General features: G+C 48.8%; 2 protein-coding genes across 3 annotated transcripts; one reads left to right on the forward strand and one right to left on the reverse strand.

Moving 5' to 3' along the window:
• The first annotated feature begins 577 nt into the window (after positions 1–577).
• On the forward strand, positions 578–14,268 carry MARS1 (methionyl-tRNA synthetase 1). 2 transcript variants are annotated; one of them, XM_030323020.1, is made up of 22 exons: positions 578–982; positions 1,813–1,903; positions 2,063–2,141; positions 2,220–2,354; positions 2,699–2,774; positions 3,027–3,199; positions 3,378–3,484; positions 5,344–5,460; positions 5,600–5,803; positions 6,582–6,783; positions 9,002–9,076; positions 10,269–10,439; positions 10,609–10,704; positions 10,843–10,960; positions 11,328–11,541; positions 12,332–12,463; positions 12,572–12,676; positions 12,748–12,934; positions 13,535–13,606; positions 13,748–13,771; positions 13,859–13,951; positions 14,049–14,268. In XM_030323020.1, the coding sequence occupies exons 1-22, from the start codon at positions 874–876 to the stop codon at positions 14,193–14,195; spliced, it is 2,727 nt and encodes a 908-aa protein (XP_030178880.1). In that variant the 5' UTR covers positions 578–873; the 3' UTR covers positions 14,196–14,268. The 2 variants fall into 2 exon arrangements, with proteins under 2 accessions (XP_030178880.1, XP_030178881.1); XM_030323021.2 differs by lacking the exon at positions 13,748–13,771 and having other exon boundaries at positions 583–982.
• Positions 14,211–18,456, reverse strand: DDIT3 (DNA damage inducible transcript 3). Its single transcript, XM_030323028.1, has 4 exons — positions 18,350–18,456; positions 15,779–15,826; positions 14,895–15,049; positions 14,211–14,798 (listed from the first exon to the last, which is right to left on the reverse strand). Exons 3-4 carry the CDS (start codon positions 15,027–15,029, stop codon positions 14,430–14,432), a joined length of 504 nt encoding a protein of 167 aa, XP_030178888.1. The 5' UTR covers positions 15,030–15,049; positions 15,779–15,826; positions 18,350–18,456; the 3' UTR covers positions 14,211–14,429.
• Between the last annotated feature and the right edge of the window lie 662 nt (positions 18,457–19,118).

Here is a 19,118-nt window from a genome sequence, read left to right on the forward strand (position 1 = left end):
ATATATATGCACATAAAGTTGTTAGAACAGTGCCTAACTCATAAGTGCCATTAGGTATTAATTATTCTTTTTTTTAAGTATATTTAAGTAATCTCTACACCCAAGGTGGGGCTGGACCTCATGACCTCGAGATCAACAGTCATATGCTCTTCGATTGAGCCAGTCAGGCACCCCAGGTAGTAATAATTCTTAAAGGGATGGAGAAACGAGTTAAGAAGTATCCCTTTCTCAATTACTGATATTCACTTCCTCCTAAAGCATATACTTATTGCCAAACTCTTAGCCTTCTTACTTCCCTTCAATCTGACCTTTTCCCTACATACGCTCCCTCACCTTCAGTGAAACTGTCTACCTGTAAATTAGCTGCAGACCGGTAGTAAATCACTGTTTAATAGTCACGTTCTCTTTTGTTAATAGGATATCTACATTCATTTCCATTGGGTCACTAAAGTAAGTTTATCCTCTCATCTGGATAACTCCATTTCTTGCGAACCCAAATCGAGAGTCGGCCTTTGCTGGTGGCCGCTGTCACGACACCACTTCAGCAAGACTAGAAGCGGCCTTGGCTTCCGTCACCGCCTTCCGGCTGCCGTAGAGGATCAAAGCACATTGGACTCCACTCGTAAGCTACCCCTCCCGCTCTCGCACCAAAAAAGTACCACTCTAGCACAGCCTCTGCGGCCTCCCCATCTCTCTGATATTGTTTTCCTGTTTCCTGGTGTGGCATGATGGGAGAAGTAGTTTACTTTCTGTGAGCGGCGTGCAGGGAATGCCTCGGTTCAGAACTTCATTTCCCGGCGTGCGTCGCGGTGGACGCTCAACCCGCAGGCCGGAGGCCGGTTCCGGTTGCATCAGCGTGGGATTCACGGCGAAATGAGACTGTTCGTGAGCGAGGGCGCCCCGGGGAGCTTACCCGTGCTGGCCGCCGCGGGCAGGGCCCAGGGCAGAGAGGAGCTGCTTATCAGCACCGTAGGCCCCGAAGGTAGTCGGACTGGCTGGTGCTGGTGGGCGGTGGATGAGGGGGGCGGAACCGAAACACACCCAACACCCATCCATCAGTTGTCTTCCCAAACCTCCATCCCCCACCACGCACTCCCGTCAACCTCCTCCCCCATTATCCTCGGTCAGCCCACTCCTCTTCTCCCAGTCACGTCTTTCATTAGTCGCTTCCCTCGATTATTTTCAGTATACCCCTTTCCTCACCTCTAGTCTCCCCCCTTCATCTCCCAGTTCCCAGCGTCACTCAAGTGAACCTCTACCCCATTCCAACTTTCTCCCGCACCTATCAGACATCTCCCATCCCCCACATCCTCTCTAGTTATTCATCACAACCCCCCAGGCACCCCTTTGTCATTTTTAGGAGACCTTGCTCTCCTCTCCTAAAATACGCAGACAACAAACACATGGACTCCTTCGTTTTACCTCTTCCCAGCCATCTGTTTGGGCGACTCTTAATAGCGGTTCTCTTGTCAGTTTTCCCAGTTCTCTTAATTTTGTTCTCCCGCTCTTCTCTTAGATCATTCTCAGTTACTGTCCGTTGTTCCAGTGTTTGGCTGCAGCACTGTCCCAATACCACCACCCCTCTGCAATGCCCATCTGTTGCCTCCAGCTGGCGGTCCCAGCTGAACACCTGCTAGTCTGTCCAGCTCATTCAGGACCCACCCCCTTTCAGTGGTCCTATCCAGAAAACTTTCCAGTGTCTTTTCCCCCCTTTTCCCTGAACAATGCGAAGTTGTCCATCTAAGTTGACGGAGTTTTTTTTTTTTTTTTCTTTTCCTGGTTTTTTTCACTCATTTTTCTCTTCTGCATCAGAGTGTGTGGTCCCGTTCCTGACCCGGCCTAAGGTCCCTGTTTTACAACTGGATAGTGGCAACTACCTCTTCTCCACTAGTGCAATCTGCCGGTCAGTATCGGTCCTTAAGGCAGGAAGGTGGCTGAATAAAGTCAGGGCTTACTGTCCCCTGTGTGACTTTATTTGCCACCACTGTTTCACTATGGGGTGAGAAATGGGCTGGACAGATGGGCCTTTCTAGTTCTACCTTCTGTCGCTCTCTCTGAGCAGATACTTCTTTTTGTTATCTGGCTGGGAGCAAGATGACCTCACCAACCAGTGGCTGGAGTGGGAAGCTACGGAACTGCAGGTGGGACTGAGATATGGGGGGTGGCAGGCAGGCCCTTGCTCTGCATAGCCATCCTGACCTGCGTCTCCCACATTTTAGCCAGCCTTGTCTGCTGCCCTGTACTATTTAGTGGTCCAAGGCAAGAAGGGGGAAGATGTTCTTGGCCCAGTCCGGAGAGCCCTGACACACATTGACCACAGCTTGAGTCGTCGGAGCTGTCCTTTCCTGGCTGGGGTGAGTTGGGCTTTGAGACAGGGATCAGGGAAAGCTGTATGATAAAAGAATTAAGAAGGAAGGCTATATCCAGAGTGCAAATCCCAGCACTGCCCCTTGTTAGCAGTGTAACCTTGAAAAATCACCAGACTCTCTAATCCTCAGTTTTTCCTCATCTTTGAAATGGGGTAATGTTAGTAGCCACCTCATTGGATTATTGTGAGGATTAAGTGAGGTAACTTAAAGTGCTTAACAGAGTGCTTGATGCGTAGTCACAAAGTGCTTAGGGAATGTTAGACGTTATTGTATACATTGCGAAGAAACTGAGTATTTTACCTGTGGACCTTTTTCTTTTCTCGACAAAGGAGACGGAATCTCTAGCTGACATTGTTTTGTGGGGAGCGCTATACCCATTACTTCAAGACCCAGCCTACCTCCCTGGTGAGAACTGTGCATATCACCTCACGCCCAGCCCCAACCCAGGAGGTTGGTGTAGGGAGTACAGAATGGGCAATAAAATATTGAGGATCCGCTTTGAGGCATAGCTTGACAGGGCAGCCATAGCAGAAAGGTGGCTGAGGGAACTGGGGAAGATAACTGGAGAAACTTCCTGAAGAGAGGGAGGAGGTCCACTCTTGCCTCTCCATTCCGGGTCTTGCTGATTGATTCCCTTTTTTTCTCCCTTCTCCACAGAAGAGTTGGGTGCCCTGCACAGCTGGTTCCAGACACTGAGTTCTCAGGAGCCATGTCAGAGAGCTGCAGAGACTGTGCTGAAGCAGCAGGGTGTCCTGGCCCTCCGGCCCTACCTCCAAAAGCAGCCCCTCCCTACCTCCTTTGAGGGGAGGGCTGTCAGCAATGAGCCTGAGGTTTGGAACAGAGCAGTGGGGTCCCCACAGAGCTTCAGTACTTGGGGGTGGAGGTGGCTTGGAGAGGGACTTTGAGCGTGGCCATTATTAACTCTTTCCTTTGTTGGAGAGCAAGGAAGGAGTTTCTTTAGTCTTTGGGCCCCCTCACCTGGTGAAGGATTGTATCCACTCTTTACAGGAGGAAGAACTGGCTACTCTGTCTGAGGAGGAGATTGCCATGGCTGTAACTGCTTGGGAGAAGGGCCTGGGAAGCTTACCCCCACTTCGGCCACAGCAGAATCCTGTGTGAGTAGGCACAGATGAATGGGGCTTGGTTTCTTTCTTACTTTTTTTTTTTTTTATGTTTATTTTGGAGAGAGAGGGAGAGACAGAGCATGAGTGGGAGAGGGGTAGAGAGAGAGGGAGACACAGAATCTGAAGCAGGCTCCAGGCTCCGAGCTGTCAGCACAGAGCCCGATGCGGAGCTTGAACTCACGGACCACAAGATCGTGACCTGAGCTGAAGTCGGATGCTTAACCGGCAGAGCCACCTAGGCACCCCGAGTGGGGCTTGGTTTCTTAAAGGGAGATTACTGATAGAGCCAATATCTATTTGCCAGGTCCCCTTTGCTGGCCTCTTTAATGTTCATCTTTTCCTTTGGCACTTTGTACCTCTCGCTGCACTGATCCAGTTACCAGTTACATAAGAGAATGTAACCAGTCACCAGTTACATAATAGAATGCAACCCCCCTGAGGGTAGAGCCCCAGACATACTCACCTTTATGTTTGCTACAGTAGTAAGCACACTCATAATGAGAGAGAAGTCACACTGACACAATGAGGAGCAGCACACAGTGTGTTTATAGTGCTTAGGGGCTTGGGATACAAAGATGACTGGGCGGAAGGTGGTTGTCTTGAAGGAAGGCTTCCCCGAAGGAGTTGATTTCTAAGTGGGATTTCAGAGAAAAGTATGGTATGCAGTTACAGGGAGCAAAGTCAATGACTGCAAGAGAAATCAGGGTTTTGTTTTTTTTTTTAAGGAAATGAGCTATAAAACTTTCTGGGAAGTAGTTGCAACATCTAATTGGATGTGTATATCAGCTGGGAAGAAAGGGTGAGGTTAACCAGAGGAATCATTTGAGTCTTTGTTAATAGTGGAAACCATGGGAATCCAAGGGGCGCCTGGCTGGCTCAGTCAGAGCGTTCAATGCTCAGTAGAGTGTTCAACTCTTGATCTCGGGGTCGTGAGTTCAAGCCCCATGTTGGACGTGGAGCCTACTTAAAAAAAAAAAAAAACAGGAAAGAAACCGTGGGAATCCTGAGTTCTCAGGACGCCCAAAGTTGAAGGACATGGTAAAAGTGGGAGCCAGGGAATATAGGTTGAGAATGGTTGGAAAGGTGAAAGGAGCCCTGGTGAGGGGTCAGTGCCAAGGAGGGGGGGTGGGTACCGAATGTGTGCAGCTGAGCTATCAGGTGATGAAGCATAGAGAGGAGTGGATTGAATGACTTCAGACAGCAGATTACGTGCCACGACTAAGCATGCACCTGAAATCGTGTAGGGGGAGGGTGGCTATGAAGGCAGTAGCTGATGCCTGCTGATTTGAGTAGGGCCGCAAGGAAATAACTGACATGAGTTAGGGACGGGAGAGTAGGGGGTATGGGAGAACTTGGGAAGACATAAAGATGGGGTGGCAGGCTGTGAGCATTTCAGACAGTGACTGGAGGTAATGCTTCCATGACACCTGGGTAGGAGAGGACAGGACAGTGCTGAGAAGGGATGCTTGGGTAGCGTCGAAGTCTGGGGGGTGTAGCGGTTGACAGAGCCAGAGAAAGTTTTGTCGATACCCAGGAAGTTGGAGCCTGAGAATGAGCGGCTGGAAAAGAAGCAGTTATGATAGTAAAGGCGGACAGAGGTCAGTGTGGAATGCAGCTCCTTAAGAGCAGTACCTGGGCTTGCTCACTGTGGCAGGGCCCTACACTTGCAACTGTAGGGGGTCTTGTGGCTTTTGGGGGAATTCATGATGCTGTGGGTTCGTGTGGGGAAGACTTCAGATGTACCTGAGTCTGTGACAATAGAACAGATCCGTGTGGGTGTTCTGTGCCCTGTTGGTCCCTCTTGACCCTTGTCTCCCCCATGAACTGTTCTTTTCCTCCTTCCCTACTAGGTTGCCTGTGGCTGGGGAAAGGAATGTGCTCATCACCAGTGCCCTCCCTTACGTCAACAATGTCCCCCACCTTGGAAACATCATTGGTTGCGTGCTCAGTGCTGATGTCTTTGCCAGGTGGAGCCAGCTGCAGGGGAAGGGACCTCCTAAGGGAGCAGTGGCCCCAAGCGAATAGAATGCCTCAAGAGTAGAGAGGATCCTGGGGACATGGGAGGGTCTGGGACGGGGCCCCTGTAATCCTCATATCCTCTTCCAGGTACTCCCGCCTCCGCCAGTGGAACACCCTCTATCTGTGTGGGACAGATGAGTACGGTACGGCGACAGAGACCAAGGCTATGGAGGAGGGCCTGACCCCCCAGGAGATCTGTGACAAGTACCATGCCATCCATGCCAACATCTATCGCTGGTTTAATATCTCATTTGATATTTTTGGTCGTACCACCACTCCACAGCAGACCAAGTAGGTTTCCTCTAATCAGGCAGAAATAGAAGGTGGATACTGGGGCTGGGGGCAATGAAAATATCCTGGAGACTGAAGGAACCGGAAGTGCTATTTAGGCATCCCTCTCAAACTTAGGATCTGAATATTGCCCTGAAATGTATCCCAAGCGTGGGGATTCAGTGGTTGAAGAGGCCTGACCAGGGGCTGAAGAAGCAGCCAAGGATGGGAAGAGATAGAACTCAGGCTTAAAGGAAGTTTCTGCCTTCCCTCTGCCGCCTCTCTGCTCTTCCCTGGCTGCTGTTGAGTTTTAGGACCTTCCCTTCCACTCCTATGTTGGTTTATAGCAAATATACTCATTCTTCCTCTGCCTGACACGCATCCTTACAAAAACTGTATAGTAGACAGGTCGATAGCTTAATAGTGTTCAGCAGTTTAGCAGTTGGACTGATTAATTTTCACTTCAGGACATGTTGAAAAAGAGTATAGTCCTATCCTTTTAGAGATTTTTGTTAGCAAAGAGCACAAATCTGTTAAGTTTATATTTGACAAACATAAGTTCTGAAGTGTTGAGGGAAGGGACTGTGTGGGGAGTAAGGGATATATGAGGGGTCTGGGCTCATCCAGTAAAACTCCCTGAAATTGACTAGATGGCCTTGGCCTTGAGGGGCCTTCTGCCTGATTTCTTCGGCACTGGGACTGATTTGGGGCCTGGATGCAGTGACAGGAGGGAGGGGTGCACCACTTCCTCTGACTTCCTCTGATCCGGCCCTCCCCTGTCCCTGATTCACTTTGCCAGAATCACTCAGGACATCTTCCAGCGGTTGTTGACCCGAGGTTTTGTGTTCCAAGATACTGTGGAGCAGCTGCGGTGTGAGCACTGCGCCCGCTTCCTGGCTGACCGCTTTGTGGAAGGTGTATGTCCCTTCTGTGGCTACGAAGAGGCCCGAGGTGACCAGTGTGACAAGTGTGGCAAGCTCATCAATGCCATTGAGCTCAAGGTGAGAGGAGGGTCTCATGGAAGCCCAGAAGGGGAGACAGTCTGTGTTATTCAGGGACTCCCAGGCTTGTCCCATTCAGGATTTTTATTTTAGCATTCAGGACCTTTCGTCGGTGTCTCTTTTTGCCCCAACTCATTGTTTGGTTCATTGGACGTTTACTGAGCATTTACTACATGCTGAGCATTGTGCTAGGGAAGAGACAGGATGAGTGTATGCTTCCCTACCTTTGTTCCTGCTTCAGATCACCTGATCTGCATGTGTTTAGTTCTTTCTCTCTTCTGTAAATACGTGTTCTTTTCTCCACGTTTACTCATGTATTAGTTTATTCATTTATTTATACAACCCCTGTGTTTTGAGCTCTTGTGATAGGGTGGTCGCTGGGAACTGCTGGGGATGTAGCACTGAGTAAGACAGATCTTTGTGTAGCGCAGGGAGGAGACCAGCCCTAAGGACAAGAATGTATGTACACGATAAACTGCCAGGAGGATGTGACAGTGGCCTCTGGGTAAAGATTTTAGCCAGGTGATCGGGGAAGAGGTAATCCTCCTGAACTGAGAGTTTAACTGAAGAATGAGAAGGAGCAAGCTGGGCGATGAGGGGTTGAGAGTGTTCCAGGCAGAACGAGCAGGAAATGCAAAGGCACAAGGCAGCAAGCAGCTGAAAAGGCAGAATGGAGAAGGCCAGTGTAGCTGTAGCACAGTGACAGGGAAGGGGGATTAAGGGGGGGTCAGAGAGGTCAGCGGTGACCAGATTACCAGGGCCTGGTAAGCCATGTGGGAGCTGAATGGTAGGCTGCTCCGTGGAAAATGGATGGGAGGGAAGCAAGAGAGAAAGTGGGGAGACCGGTTTGGAGGCCAGAATGGTAACTCAGAAATGGGATGCTGGTAGGTTGGTTTAGGTTAGTAACAGCAGAAATGGGGAGAAAAAAAGGATTCGAGATAGGTTTTGGAGGTAGACTGTACTGGATAGATGAATTCCGGGTGAGGGGAAGTCAAGGAAACGATGACTTGGAAGTTTTTGGCTTGAGCAGCTTGGGTAGACAGTAGTGCCATCTACATACGTGGGCAGGCTTGGTTGAAGGGCAGGAGTTCCGGTGGAGGGCAGTGAGACTGTTGGGTTTGTTCAGTTTGCGGTGCCTGTTAGACACCCATGTAGAAGGGGTAGGTAGGTGGCTGCAGATAGGCGTGTAGAGCTCAGGACAGAGGTCCTGAGGGAGTTCTAATGGCTCACCTTTAGAAGCCCAGATCGGGATGCCTAGCTGGCTCAGTTGGTAGAGCATGCAAAGTCTCAGGGTCACGAGTTCAGGCCCCACGTTGGGCGTGGAGTGTACTCAGACAAGAAAAGAGTCGAAAGCTCAGTTCTAACCTCACTAGGAAGCTTTCATTGATTAGCCCCACCTGACTGTTTAGTCCTCTAATCATCACTCACCAGTGTTTGCATGGTTAGTTTGTGCCACGAAAGTAAGTATTTCTTGACATTTTGCTTTGGAAAGGTCCGCACTCCCTAACTTGATTGTAACTTCCTCAGGGAGAGGAACTGTGTATCTGTGTCCCTTCTTTCCCTCGCACAGCTGCATACAGTGCAGTGCTCTCTACCTAGCCTGTGCTCAGAGAATGCTTTTTCCTTATTTATTTATTTATTAAAGATCTTATTGATTGGTTGATTTTTAATTTTTTTTTAATCTTTATTTATTTTTGAGAGAGAGACAGCGTCTGAGCAGGGGTGGGGCAGACACAGACTCTGAAGCAGGCTCCAGGCCCTGAGCTGTCAGCACAGAGCCCGACACAGGTCTCAAACTCACGAACCGTGAGATCACGACCTGAGCCAAAGTCGGACGCTCAACCGACTGAGCCACCCAGGCACCCCTAGATTTTATTTTTAAGTAATCTCTACACCCACCGTGGGGCTTGAATTCACAACCTTGAGATCAAGAGTTGTGTGCTCTGCTGACCGAGCCAGGCAGTCGCCCCTGTTTTTTCCTGTTCTTTGGAGTGATAGGACAGAGTCGTGAAACTCTCAGTAACCAATGTTATGCTGTGTAGACTTGAGTCTTCAATTTCTCAGAAGGCCAAGTAAGCATGGAGCTAAGTGAGATGGCAGACTGGGGAGCTCATCCCTTTGTGCCTCACGCCTTGCCTGCACAGCTCCCCCTGGCCTGTGGTCCGGATCCTGATTATCCCACCTTGCGTCACGCCTTCCCTTCAATTTCCCTTCACAGAAGCCTCAGTGTAAAGTCTGCCGGTCGTGCCCTGTGGTGAAATCCTCTCAGCACCTGTTCCTGGACCTGCCTAAGGTAAGTGGGCCTTTCCCTCAAGCTATGGATCTCCCATCCATATTTCAGTTTTGTCAGTTTTCCCAATAATATCCTTTACAGCATAATTTTTTCTTTAGTATGAAATCTAGTTCAGGATCATGTATTCCATTTAGTTTTTCTCTCTCTTTGGTTTCCTTTTATCTGAAACAGTTCCTCAGCCTTTGTCTTTTATGACATTAACAGTTTTTAAGACTGCAGTCTCTGATCACCTCCCTACCCCAAGTAGACTATTCCTCATTTTGGATTTGGCTATTTTGCCATAATGAAATAAATTCAGGTTCTGCGTCCTCAGTTCTAATACTATATAAATGATATCGTGTCCTTTCCAGAGGCACCTGATAGCCATCTCCCCCTCATTGGTGATGTTGATTTTGTCTGGTCAAGGTGTTATTCAGTGTCTCCATTGTACAATTAACATTTCCCCTCTTGCAGCTTATAAGCAGTCTGTGGCAGTATACACAAAATCGTTCCATTCTGCCTTCCTGCCAGCAAAGTGTGTGCCTATTTCCCCATAGCCTCACCAATAGACTGTGTCGTCAGGCTTCAGAAGCTATGGTATTTATGTGGGAAAATCACATAAACCATCCCTTCCAACAGATTTATCTGTTTTTCTGCTTACAAAAGTGAAATAAGCTTATTTCTAAAATTTCAGGTAGAAATACGGTACAAAACTAGATGTGTTCTCCATAATTCCATCTGAGAATAAAGCACTGATACATATTTTACTTCAAAATTTTGTCTGAGCTTCTGTGTGTTGTTACTTATTTTTATTATGATAGGATTGTATATTGTTGTTTTGCAGTTTGCTTCATTTAATATATCTCAGAGGTCTTTACACGTCAGTACATGCGGATCTAACTCCCTCTTTAATGGCCTTGCAAGTATTTCATTGTATTGATATATCATATTTCCATAACTCTATTGAACCGTGGGAGTTTCAATTTTTTTGCTATGATGAACAGTGTACTTCTTTATATACGTATCTATACGCTTATGTGTGAGTATTTCTATTGAAATAATTCCTAGCAGTGGAATTGCTATGTCACAGTCACGAGTCTTTTAATTATGTATAATGCCAGACTACTCCAGGGAGGTCGTACCTGTTTATCTTCATGCGAACCATGTATGAGACTGTCCTAAATCAGCCCTCTGACTTTCTCTGCCATCTCAGCTGGAAAAACGACTGGAGGAATGGTTGGGGAAGACATTGCCTGGCAGTGACTGGACACCCAATGCCCGATTCATCATTCGTTCTTGGCTTCGAGATGGCCTCAAGCCCCGCTGCATAACCCGAGACCTCAAATGGGGAACCCCTGTACCCTTAGAAGGTTTTGAGGACAAGGTAAAAACCCTATGCTTTGTTCACATGTCATATTATTCTGCCTTGGGGTTGAGACCCTGGACTAGCAGAATAGACTGTTGATTATGTCTTGCTTCAGTCAGAGACTGGGTTAGTGAAGTTTTCCAGTGTTCGTTCATCCTATTGTATCTCTCTCCTCCTGGCCCTTCAGGTATTCTATGTCTGGTTTGATGCCACTATTGGCTATGTGTCCATCACAGCCAATTATACAGACCAGTGGGAGAGGTGGTGGAAGAACCCAGAACAAGTGAGCAGCTCTTGGTTAGCCTGTCTATGGGGAGGGTGTGTGCATATGTGTGTTGAGGTGGTTAGAATTGGGTACCTGGTCTTTCTTGGGCCTTTGAAGACGGTCTCAGGAGCTTTGTCTCCCAACTGTATTTTGTAGGTGAACCTTTATCAGTTCATGGCCAAAGACAATGTTCCCTTCCACGGCTTAGTCTTTCCTTGTTCAGCCTTAGGAGCTGAGGACAACTATACCTTGGTCAACCACCTCATTGCTACAGGTACCCTGGAAAACTGAAGATGGGGAAGTTCCTAGGGAATGAGGGCTGAGGCAGTATTTGGAAGAAGATCTTGGAGAGGTTCTAGATCTTGAGTTAGGAGTTGAGATGAAATAGGAATAATTAGAACATGAGAACTCAACCCAGAAGAAAGCAGAAGTGTGAAGCTAAAATTTTGTAATGGGTAGAAGCGAAGGGGAAAAAGTAGAATGGAGAGGAAGAGATCTCCAAGTTCTGTGCAGGCCAGCTACTCAAGGAGAAGTGTTACTAGTCATTCACAATTGAGGTTGAGGGAGAGGAGAGAAGAGTTAGTGGGTCAGAGAGGGAAAGGTGTGATTTGAACAGATGGTTCTCATTCTCCTCTGTCCAGAGTACCTGAATTACGAGGATGGGAAATTCTCCAAGAGCCGGGGTGTAGGAGTGTTTGGTGACATGGCCCAGGACACAGGGATCCCTGCTGACATCTGGCGCTTCTATCTGCTATACATTCGGCCTGAGGGCCAGGACAGTGCCTTCTCCTGGACAGACATGTTGCTCAAGAATAATTCTGAACTGCTTAACAACCTGGGCAACTTCATCAACAGGTGGGACTCAGTGGGGGGGGGGGGGGTCAGAGTCAGCAGATGAGCTGGGTGGGGGGGGCGCTGGCTAGCTCTGCTGCACTCAGTAGGAGACATTGGAAATGTGTTTTCTCCCAGCAAAAAAGTGTACTTACAGACCATTGGAAAAATTTGGCTAAAGAAGGGGGTTATCTTAGGGTAGGGGTAGGAGATGTTTGCCGTACTTTTTGGGGTTTTTGTTACTTTAGGCTCACATTCCATGCTTGGTCTCTGTCTCAGCTATTCCGCAATCTAAAGAAGTATACTCTGTGGCTACCCATCCTTTCAGATTTGGTTGTTAACTGCACTTCACAGATAGTCTCTACTAGAGTATTGGATAGCAAGTAACAGATTTCAACTTGGTTATTCTGAGTATTGATTTCTTAAAAATAAAATGAGGTTGCTTGACTTTATCAGGTTCTTATACTTAGGGGAGAGAGAGAACAAGAAATTTTTTTTTTCTTTTTTTGAGGGGGGCGAGGGGCAGAAGGAGAGAGAGAATCTTAAGCAGGTTCCACAGTGAGCTCAGAGCCCCAAGCGGGGCTCAGTCTCCAAACTGTGAGATCATGGTCCGAGCCGAAATCAAGAGATGGACGCCTAACCGACTGAGCCACCCAGATGCCCCAAGGAATGAATTTTTAAGCTTTGCCTTGAGGGCTGCCAGGAGGTGTCAATTCTGAGAGAATGGAGAATTATGAAAATCAGGTCAAATTTCTATAAGGACATTGGGCAGTAATTCCTTTTCTCTTCCTTCTCCTTCCTTACTCCCATGAAGAGCTGGAATGTTTGTGTCTAAGTTTTTTGGGGGCTGTGTCCCCGAGATGGTGCTTACTCCTGATGATCGGCGCCTGCTGGCCCATGTCACTCTGGAGCTCCAGCACTATCACCAGCTGCTAGAGAAGGTTCGGTAAGTAACCTGCACCTCCGCCTCATCTCAGTAATCTGCTGGCATGTTGAGAGCCCCATACTGGCCCCTCTGGGACTTTCCACTTCAGTTTGCCTCCTCCCTTCCCAGGATCCGGGAGGCCTTACGCAGTATCCTCACCATCTCTCGCCATGGCAACCAATACATTCAGGTGAATGAGCCTTGGAAGCGGATTAAAGGCAGCGAGGCTGACAGGTAAGTTTGTGGAATAACGTGGGGGGTAGGCTGGGTCCTTCTGGAAATTCTGACTAATATCTCTTCCCCAGGCAGCGGGCGGGGACAGTGACAGGCTTGGCGGTGAATATAGCTGCCTTGCTGTCCGTCATGCTCCAGCCTTACATGCCCACGGTTAGTGCCACCATCCAGGCCCAGCTGCAGCTTCCAGCTCCAGCTTGCAGCATCCTCCTCACAAACTTCCTATGTACCTTACCAGCAGGACACCAGATTGGCACGGTAGGTCCCTCAGGGCTGGAGAAGCCAGCCTCTTAAAACCCCTGCCTTTGCTATGCAGCCTTTGGGGAGGGGTCAGAGAACTTTGGACATAGGCCTCTTACAGCTGTTCTCTGAACCCCCTCCCCACTCCTCCCCACTCCATACTCAGGCTTGTTTCTGATATAAAGTATCAGCTCACGAGCTCCATGTTATCTGTAGCCCACATACCATCATTGTTCTTCGTGCCAGAACCCAGTACCTGGCATGTAAAACTAATTGGTATACAGTCCATGTAGACTAGATGTTTGAAGAAACCCCATGGTCACCTGGTCTCCATAATGCTAACCGGAGGGATAAAGTAAGTTCACCCGTACACCCTTGTGTCAATCTGGCATCCTTAAAGAGTTTAAATAGTCTTGGGCTTTATTAATATTTTGGGCTTTCCTAGTGAATGGCAGTGCTTTTTCTGGATTCTTTATTGAAATCAGCAGGTATATGCTCATTTGTTTCTTCTGTAACATTTAGAGCTCTTGAGTATCAGTGACGGATTAGAGAGGCCCTCTCTGTAATCTGGTAGCATTTATACGTAATCAGTGAATGATTATGTACCTCTCTTCACAGGTCAGTCCCTTATTCCAAAAATTGGAAAATGACCAGATTGAAAGTTTGAGGCAGCGCTTTGGCGGGGGCCAGGTGAGAAAGCTAAAGACTGTGCTGTCACCCAGCAAGAGCCACGGTGTCCTCTCCTTGTCCCTGAGTAGTCCTCACTCAATTACTCTTTCCACCTTTTGACCCTGCTGCTTCCTTACTTATAGTTTTTCTTTCCTGTCTTAGCTGGAAGAGTCCTTGGAGTTAAAGGTAATCCCATTCCTCCGAGATATTCTGTAAAGCTTGAGGTCGAGGGATATTTATTGAGCAGGCGATAACTTTGTTGTTGTTCTCTAGGCAAAAGCACCCCCCAAGCCAGCAGTTGTAGAGGCTATGGCAACAGCTGGACCACAGCAGATACAAGTGCTGACAGATGAAGTGACCAAACAGGTACGCAGCCTAAACTGTGGGAGACTGGACAAGCTGAATCCTAAATAGGTTCCTTCTGGTCTCACTGTTGTTCTTTCCTCACCTGCTCTCCTTTTAGGGCAACATTGTGCGAGAACTAAAAGCACAAAAAGCAGACAAGAACCAGGTTGCCGCAGAGGTGGCTAAACTCTTGGATCTGAAGAAACAGTTGGCTCTAGCTGAGGGGAAACCCCTCGAAACCCCTAAAGGCAAGAAGAAAAAGTGAAAGTGAGAGCGTGGCTCATAGGAAGTCACTTTAATGGATATGGACAGTAATAAATAAATGTACAATCTCTATATACATGCTGAGACCCTTTCCTGTTGTCTACCCCAAGCTTTCCCCCTACTGAATAGATGGGGTCGAGGGTCACATCATTTGGCACTGATGAGAAGATGGTCAGCAGCCACTTCCACGAAAGGTAGGTAATAGCCCGAGGGGGGAAGTGACGGTTCCAACCGTTCACGCTTTGTGCAGATTAACCATTCGGTCAATCAGAGCTCGGCGAGTCGCCTCCACTTCCCTGGTCAGGCGTTCGATTTCCTGCTTGAGCCGTTCATTCTCTTCAGCTAGCTGTGCCACTTTTCTCTCATTCTCTTGTTCTTTCTCCTTCATGCGTTGCTTTCCAGCTCCAGCTAGGGACTGGCCACTCTGTTTCCGCTTCCTGGGTCTTTCTTGGTCTTCCTCTTCTTCCTCCTGAGCCAGGGAGCTCTGAATGGAATCAGGAGAGTGAGGGCTCTGGGAGGTGTTCGTGACCTCTGCTGGTCCTGGCTCCTCAGTTAGCCAAGCCAGAGAGGCAGGGTCAAGAGTGGTAAAAGTTTTTGATTCTTCCTTCAAGGGAATGAGGAAAGGTAGAATAGATATTAGTTAAGAAGGGAAGGGCAAGACCCTCCCACCACCCTCCAGCTTCAGGCCTAGCATTCTCACCTCGTTTCCAGGGGGTGAAACATAGGTAGCCCCATTTTCATCTGAGGACAGCACCTCCTGCAGGTCCTCATACCAGGCTTCCAGCTCCCAGCTGGACAGTGTCCCGAAGGAAAAAGGCAATGACTCGGCTGCCATCTCTGCAGTTTGATCAGGCTCTGGAAAAGTACATACTCAGGATGTGGAGGTCAGGCGTAGGAGTGGAATAAGCTCCACAAAGCAGTTAAACAGTCTATACCCCAGGATGGCAAACTGGCCTGCTACCTGTTTGCAGATAAAGATTTATTGGAACATAACTACATCCATTTATTTACATATTGCTTACGGCTGTTTTCATGTTACGACAGTGGAGACCTCGACATTCAAAATATTTACTGTTTGGCCCTTTAAAAAGTTTTCCAATTGGTCTATACTAACGTTCCTTCCTTGCTTTTGCCTAGCATATGAAGAAGCAAGGGTCTGGAATATACATTCTTAGGCGATCCTAGTAAAAGTCCTCCGCCTCCCTGGGGGAACTTGTTGGTAGTTTCCAGGGGCAATTATCAGACCATCTGTGTTCCTTTCTCCTCCTGTGTGGGGAGTCCTTTGGGTGAGTCTAACCTTGATGGGGACTGAGGTTTGGTAAGACAAACCAATTATCTTTGTTGGGACTGACTGCTCACTCAGCCAGCTTTCAATTAGGACATGCTCTAAGAATAGTGATTTGGTCACCTAGTTAGGGGAAGGCCAGGAGGATGGATTTAGCCTGTCAGCAAAAGTTTGCTCAGATTCAAACCCTCCTCTCCTGTCTTCTTTAGGTGCTTTCATAACTTGTTAGGACTCCCAGTACAGTGACCCTAAGCAGCACCTCTTAAGAATTGGTTTTGGGAAAGGTTGGTTAAGTTTACCTGCTCTCAGGTATGGTGATGTATGAAGATACACTTCCTTCTGGAACACTGTAGGGATCAAAGACAGATGTTAGTCATTTTTTGGAAGGGAGACAGGTAGCTTCTTTTATCTCCAGCCTCCTATTGGTGTTTCCTCATTTCCTGTCTTACAGGGTACAGTCAATGGTCCCTGCAGCCATTTCCAAGGACAGAAGACAGCCTTTATTTTTAGTTGCTGACATTAGTAGTCCTGATTACATAATAGAAAAGTCACGGCCAACTCTACTTTCTCTAAATTCAAACCTGCCAGGGTAAGGAACAAATCAAGTGGTATTCTCCTAATTCCATTCCCACACTGACATCCTCCAAATGCACATTTCCAGTCTGGACCTCTAATGAGATCTCCAACTGTGCTATTTAACTGCTTACCTGAATCTCCTTTTGGATGTCTAAAAGGCATCTCAGACTTTTATATGTCCAAAGACAAATCCCTGCTCACCTTTCCCTTCCATGGTCTTCCCCATCTCAGTAAATGGCATCTCTACTTGCTTAAACCAAAAACCTCAGAATCGTCCTTGATTCCTCTCTCACACCCCACAATTCAAACCACCAGCAAAAATTTTTAACTCATTGTTCAAAATCCTGGAATCTAAATATTTCTCACCAACTCCATTGTTTCCAATCCAGACCAAGTTACTGTCATCTCTTGGATTACTGCAGGTCTCCCAGTTTCTGTCCTTGCTACCCCTCCCCAAGTCTGTTCACTATAGGCAGCCAGAGTGAGCCCTTTAAAACTTAAACCAGGTGCTGTCATTCCTGCTCAAACCCCTCCAATGACTTCCAATTTCATGAATATGAAAGGCAAAGGTCTTTAAAATGGCTAAAAAGGGGGCGCCTGGGTGGCGCAGTCGGTTAAGCCTCCGACTTCAGCCAGGTCACGATCTCGCGGTCCGTGAGTTCGAGCCCCGCGTCAGGCTCTGGGCTGATGGCTCAGAGCCTGGAGCCTGTTTCCGATTCTGTGTCTCCCTCTCTCTCTGCCCCTCCCCCGTTCATGCTCTGTCTCTCTCTGTCCCAAAAATAAATAAACGTTGAAAAAAAAATTAAAAAAAATAAATAAATAAAATGGCTAAAAAGGCCCATACCATCTGTTCCTTCCCTGCCCTGGATTTCTCATTGGCCACTCTCCCTCTTGCTCACTCTAGTCCAGCCAAACTGGCTTCCTGTCCCACAAAGAGACCCCATGCTCCCACCTTAGGACCTCTGTTCTTGCTGTTCTTCTGGAAAGCTCTTCCTTCCACATATTTGCCTGGCTTACTGCCTTGCCTCTTTTTAGATCTTACATTTAGAAGTCACTTCAGTGAGAGAATCCCTAACCACCCAATGTAAAACTAACCCCCCCACCCTGAGCATTCTCTACTTTTCCATGCTTTAGTTTTCTCCATGGCACTTAACATATGTTTGTGGTATGCCTTTTCCCACTGAAATATCAGCTCTGTGAGAGCAGAGATTTTTTTTTCTTGTTCACGGATATATCTGGGCCCCAAAATGCATGGCATTTAGCAGGTATGTGTTAAATATTTGTTAGGAATGAATGGATAAATTCTTCCCAGTCTCTCACAGGGAAGGGAGGAGGAAGCCCAGAGGCAGAGCAGTAGCTGCCTGTCCCTGGGGACTGGAGGTGCAATATCACCCAGAGTGTTTCTCTTCAGGGCTGTCCACCCTGGGGAACCCTCCTTGCCTTCCAGTGTGTGGGCTGCAGCTTTCATCAGCAGTGGAGCCCCAGGCCAGAGGGCTGCAGAGCCAAACAGGGGGCTGGCCTGATGCAATGGTTACACAGAGATTAGTATGGAGACAGGACAGAGGGAAAGAGGCAGGGACCAATCTCAGGGGAAAGACAGTATACTGGAGAGGTCCCAAATGGCTTCCCACACTTAAGAGGTCCAGGATGCTCTCTTGTGCGGGAGGCCCAGAGACTTCCGGGGGAATGTGAAAACCTATCTCCAATCCCTGTTGTCCATCGGTACCCCTCCTCCCAAAAGCCTTGAGTCAGTTTCCTTAAGGTTCAATTTTCTGTTAGGGCGCGGAATGGCTATCCTGTGGAGGATCCAGGAGCGCCGGCTACCGACGTGGCCACTCTGGCCCTGAGACGCTGGGGCTGAGAAGGACTGGGGGTGGGGTAGGGGTAGTGCCGCTGACCGTAAGGCGGTGGCAGAGGCGTGAGCCATGGTCATCCAGGCGTCTTAGCGTGGGGGAGTGTCCTGCTGCCTCGCCTCCCACCGTACAGGCCTAAAGAGGCCGGGGGTCAGCAACATAAAATAAATCTCCCGAGGGCATCCAGACCCCTTCGACCAAGAGCACAGAGCAGGGCCCACGCTCCGGGCAGGGGTGGGGTGACGCTATTGTCCGAAGGAAGAGAGGTCTGCAAGCACCACTCCCGAATAAAGGATTCTCCCCATCCCTCCCTCGGACTGTCACTAATTTCATCGAGGAGGGGGTGGGGCCACATCCTAAAAACAAATGCCTGACTCGGAGGGGACACCTGGTGTTCCCGAATTTCGGAAGGTAAAGGGTAGATAAGGGATCAGTACTCGCCTCTCTCCTCAGGTTCCGGCTCTGATTTTGGCTTTGCTGCTGCCACCCGCTCATCTTCAACATGATATGCTCTGTGCCTTAGACTCAAGCCTCTGACCTCGGTAGCTGGGAGCGCCGATCTTTTAATAAGGCCTTGCCCTCCTCTCAGGGGCGGATCCAGAAGCTTACCAATCAGGGCGCGGCACGCCGGCGCCGACCCCGCCTCATCCCTTACATCCGCCACTCAGAAGCTCCCGCGGCCCCGCCCCCATGGCTCCCTCCGGCTTGGGGGTAGACGTTGTGTTGGACCCGGAAGTGGCTTTGGGTCACGAGGCTTCGCGGAGGAGGTGAGTGAGTCATGCGCGCGCGCGGAGGGGAGAGCTGGAGGGGGAGGGGAGGAAAGGGGGGCGGGGATGATGCAATGTTTGGCAACCGGTGTCTTCGCGCGCACGCGCAGGGGACTACAAGGGTGGTGGGAGGTGCAGGGTAGGGGGGTGGTGTAGGGGAGAAGAGAGGGCGGGGCGCCAGGGCCCGGCTCCCAACGGCCCCAACGGCTATCAACCGTGGCTGCCCCCAGGCTGCCTGAGAAGCCTCACTGCAGCTTGTCTCCCTCAAGAGCTTTGATTCCGCCCACCCGGCATTAGCCCCCGTTTCACCTTCTCCATAAGAGACTCCCATTTTGCTTGGTCCCCTCCCAGTTAATGGACACAAGGCCTTTTAAACCAACCGCTTTTGAAAGTTTGCATCCAGCCTACAGGACTGCCTAACGTCTTCTTAAAAAGGTCTTCTC

This window comes from Lynx canadensis, chromosome B4 (genome assembly GCF_007474595.2).
Source record: "Lynx canadensis isolate LIC74 chromosome B4, mLynCan4.pri.v2, whole genome shotgun sequence".
Taxonomy (NCBI): Eukaryota; Metazoa; Chordata; class Mammalia; order Carnivora; family Felidae; genus Lynx; species Lynx canadensis.

Bases quoted from the DNA above. Each gene is read 5' to 3' on its own strand.
- MARS1 (XM_030323020.1), top strand. From the start codon at position 874: ATGAGACTGTTCGTGAGCGAGGGCGCCCCGGGGAGCTTACCCGTGCTG. The intron at 12,677-12,747 runs GTAAGTTTGTGG...TCTCTTCCCCAG, and splicing joins AAAGGCAGCGAGGCTGACAG to GCAGCGGGCGGGGACAGTGA. The intron at 13,772-13,858 runs GTAATCCCATTC...GTTGTTCTCTAG, and splicing joins AAGAGTCCTTGGAGTTAAAG to GCAAAAGCACCCCCCAAGCC.
- DDIT3 (XM_030323028.1), bottom strand. From the start codon at position 15,029: ATGGCAGCCGAGTCATTGCCTTTTTCCTTCGGGACACTGTCCAGCTGG. The intron at 14,799-14,894 runs GTGAGAATGCTA...ATTCCCTTGAAG, and splicing joins TTTCACCCCCTGGAAACGAG to GAAGAATCAAAAACTTTTAC.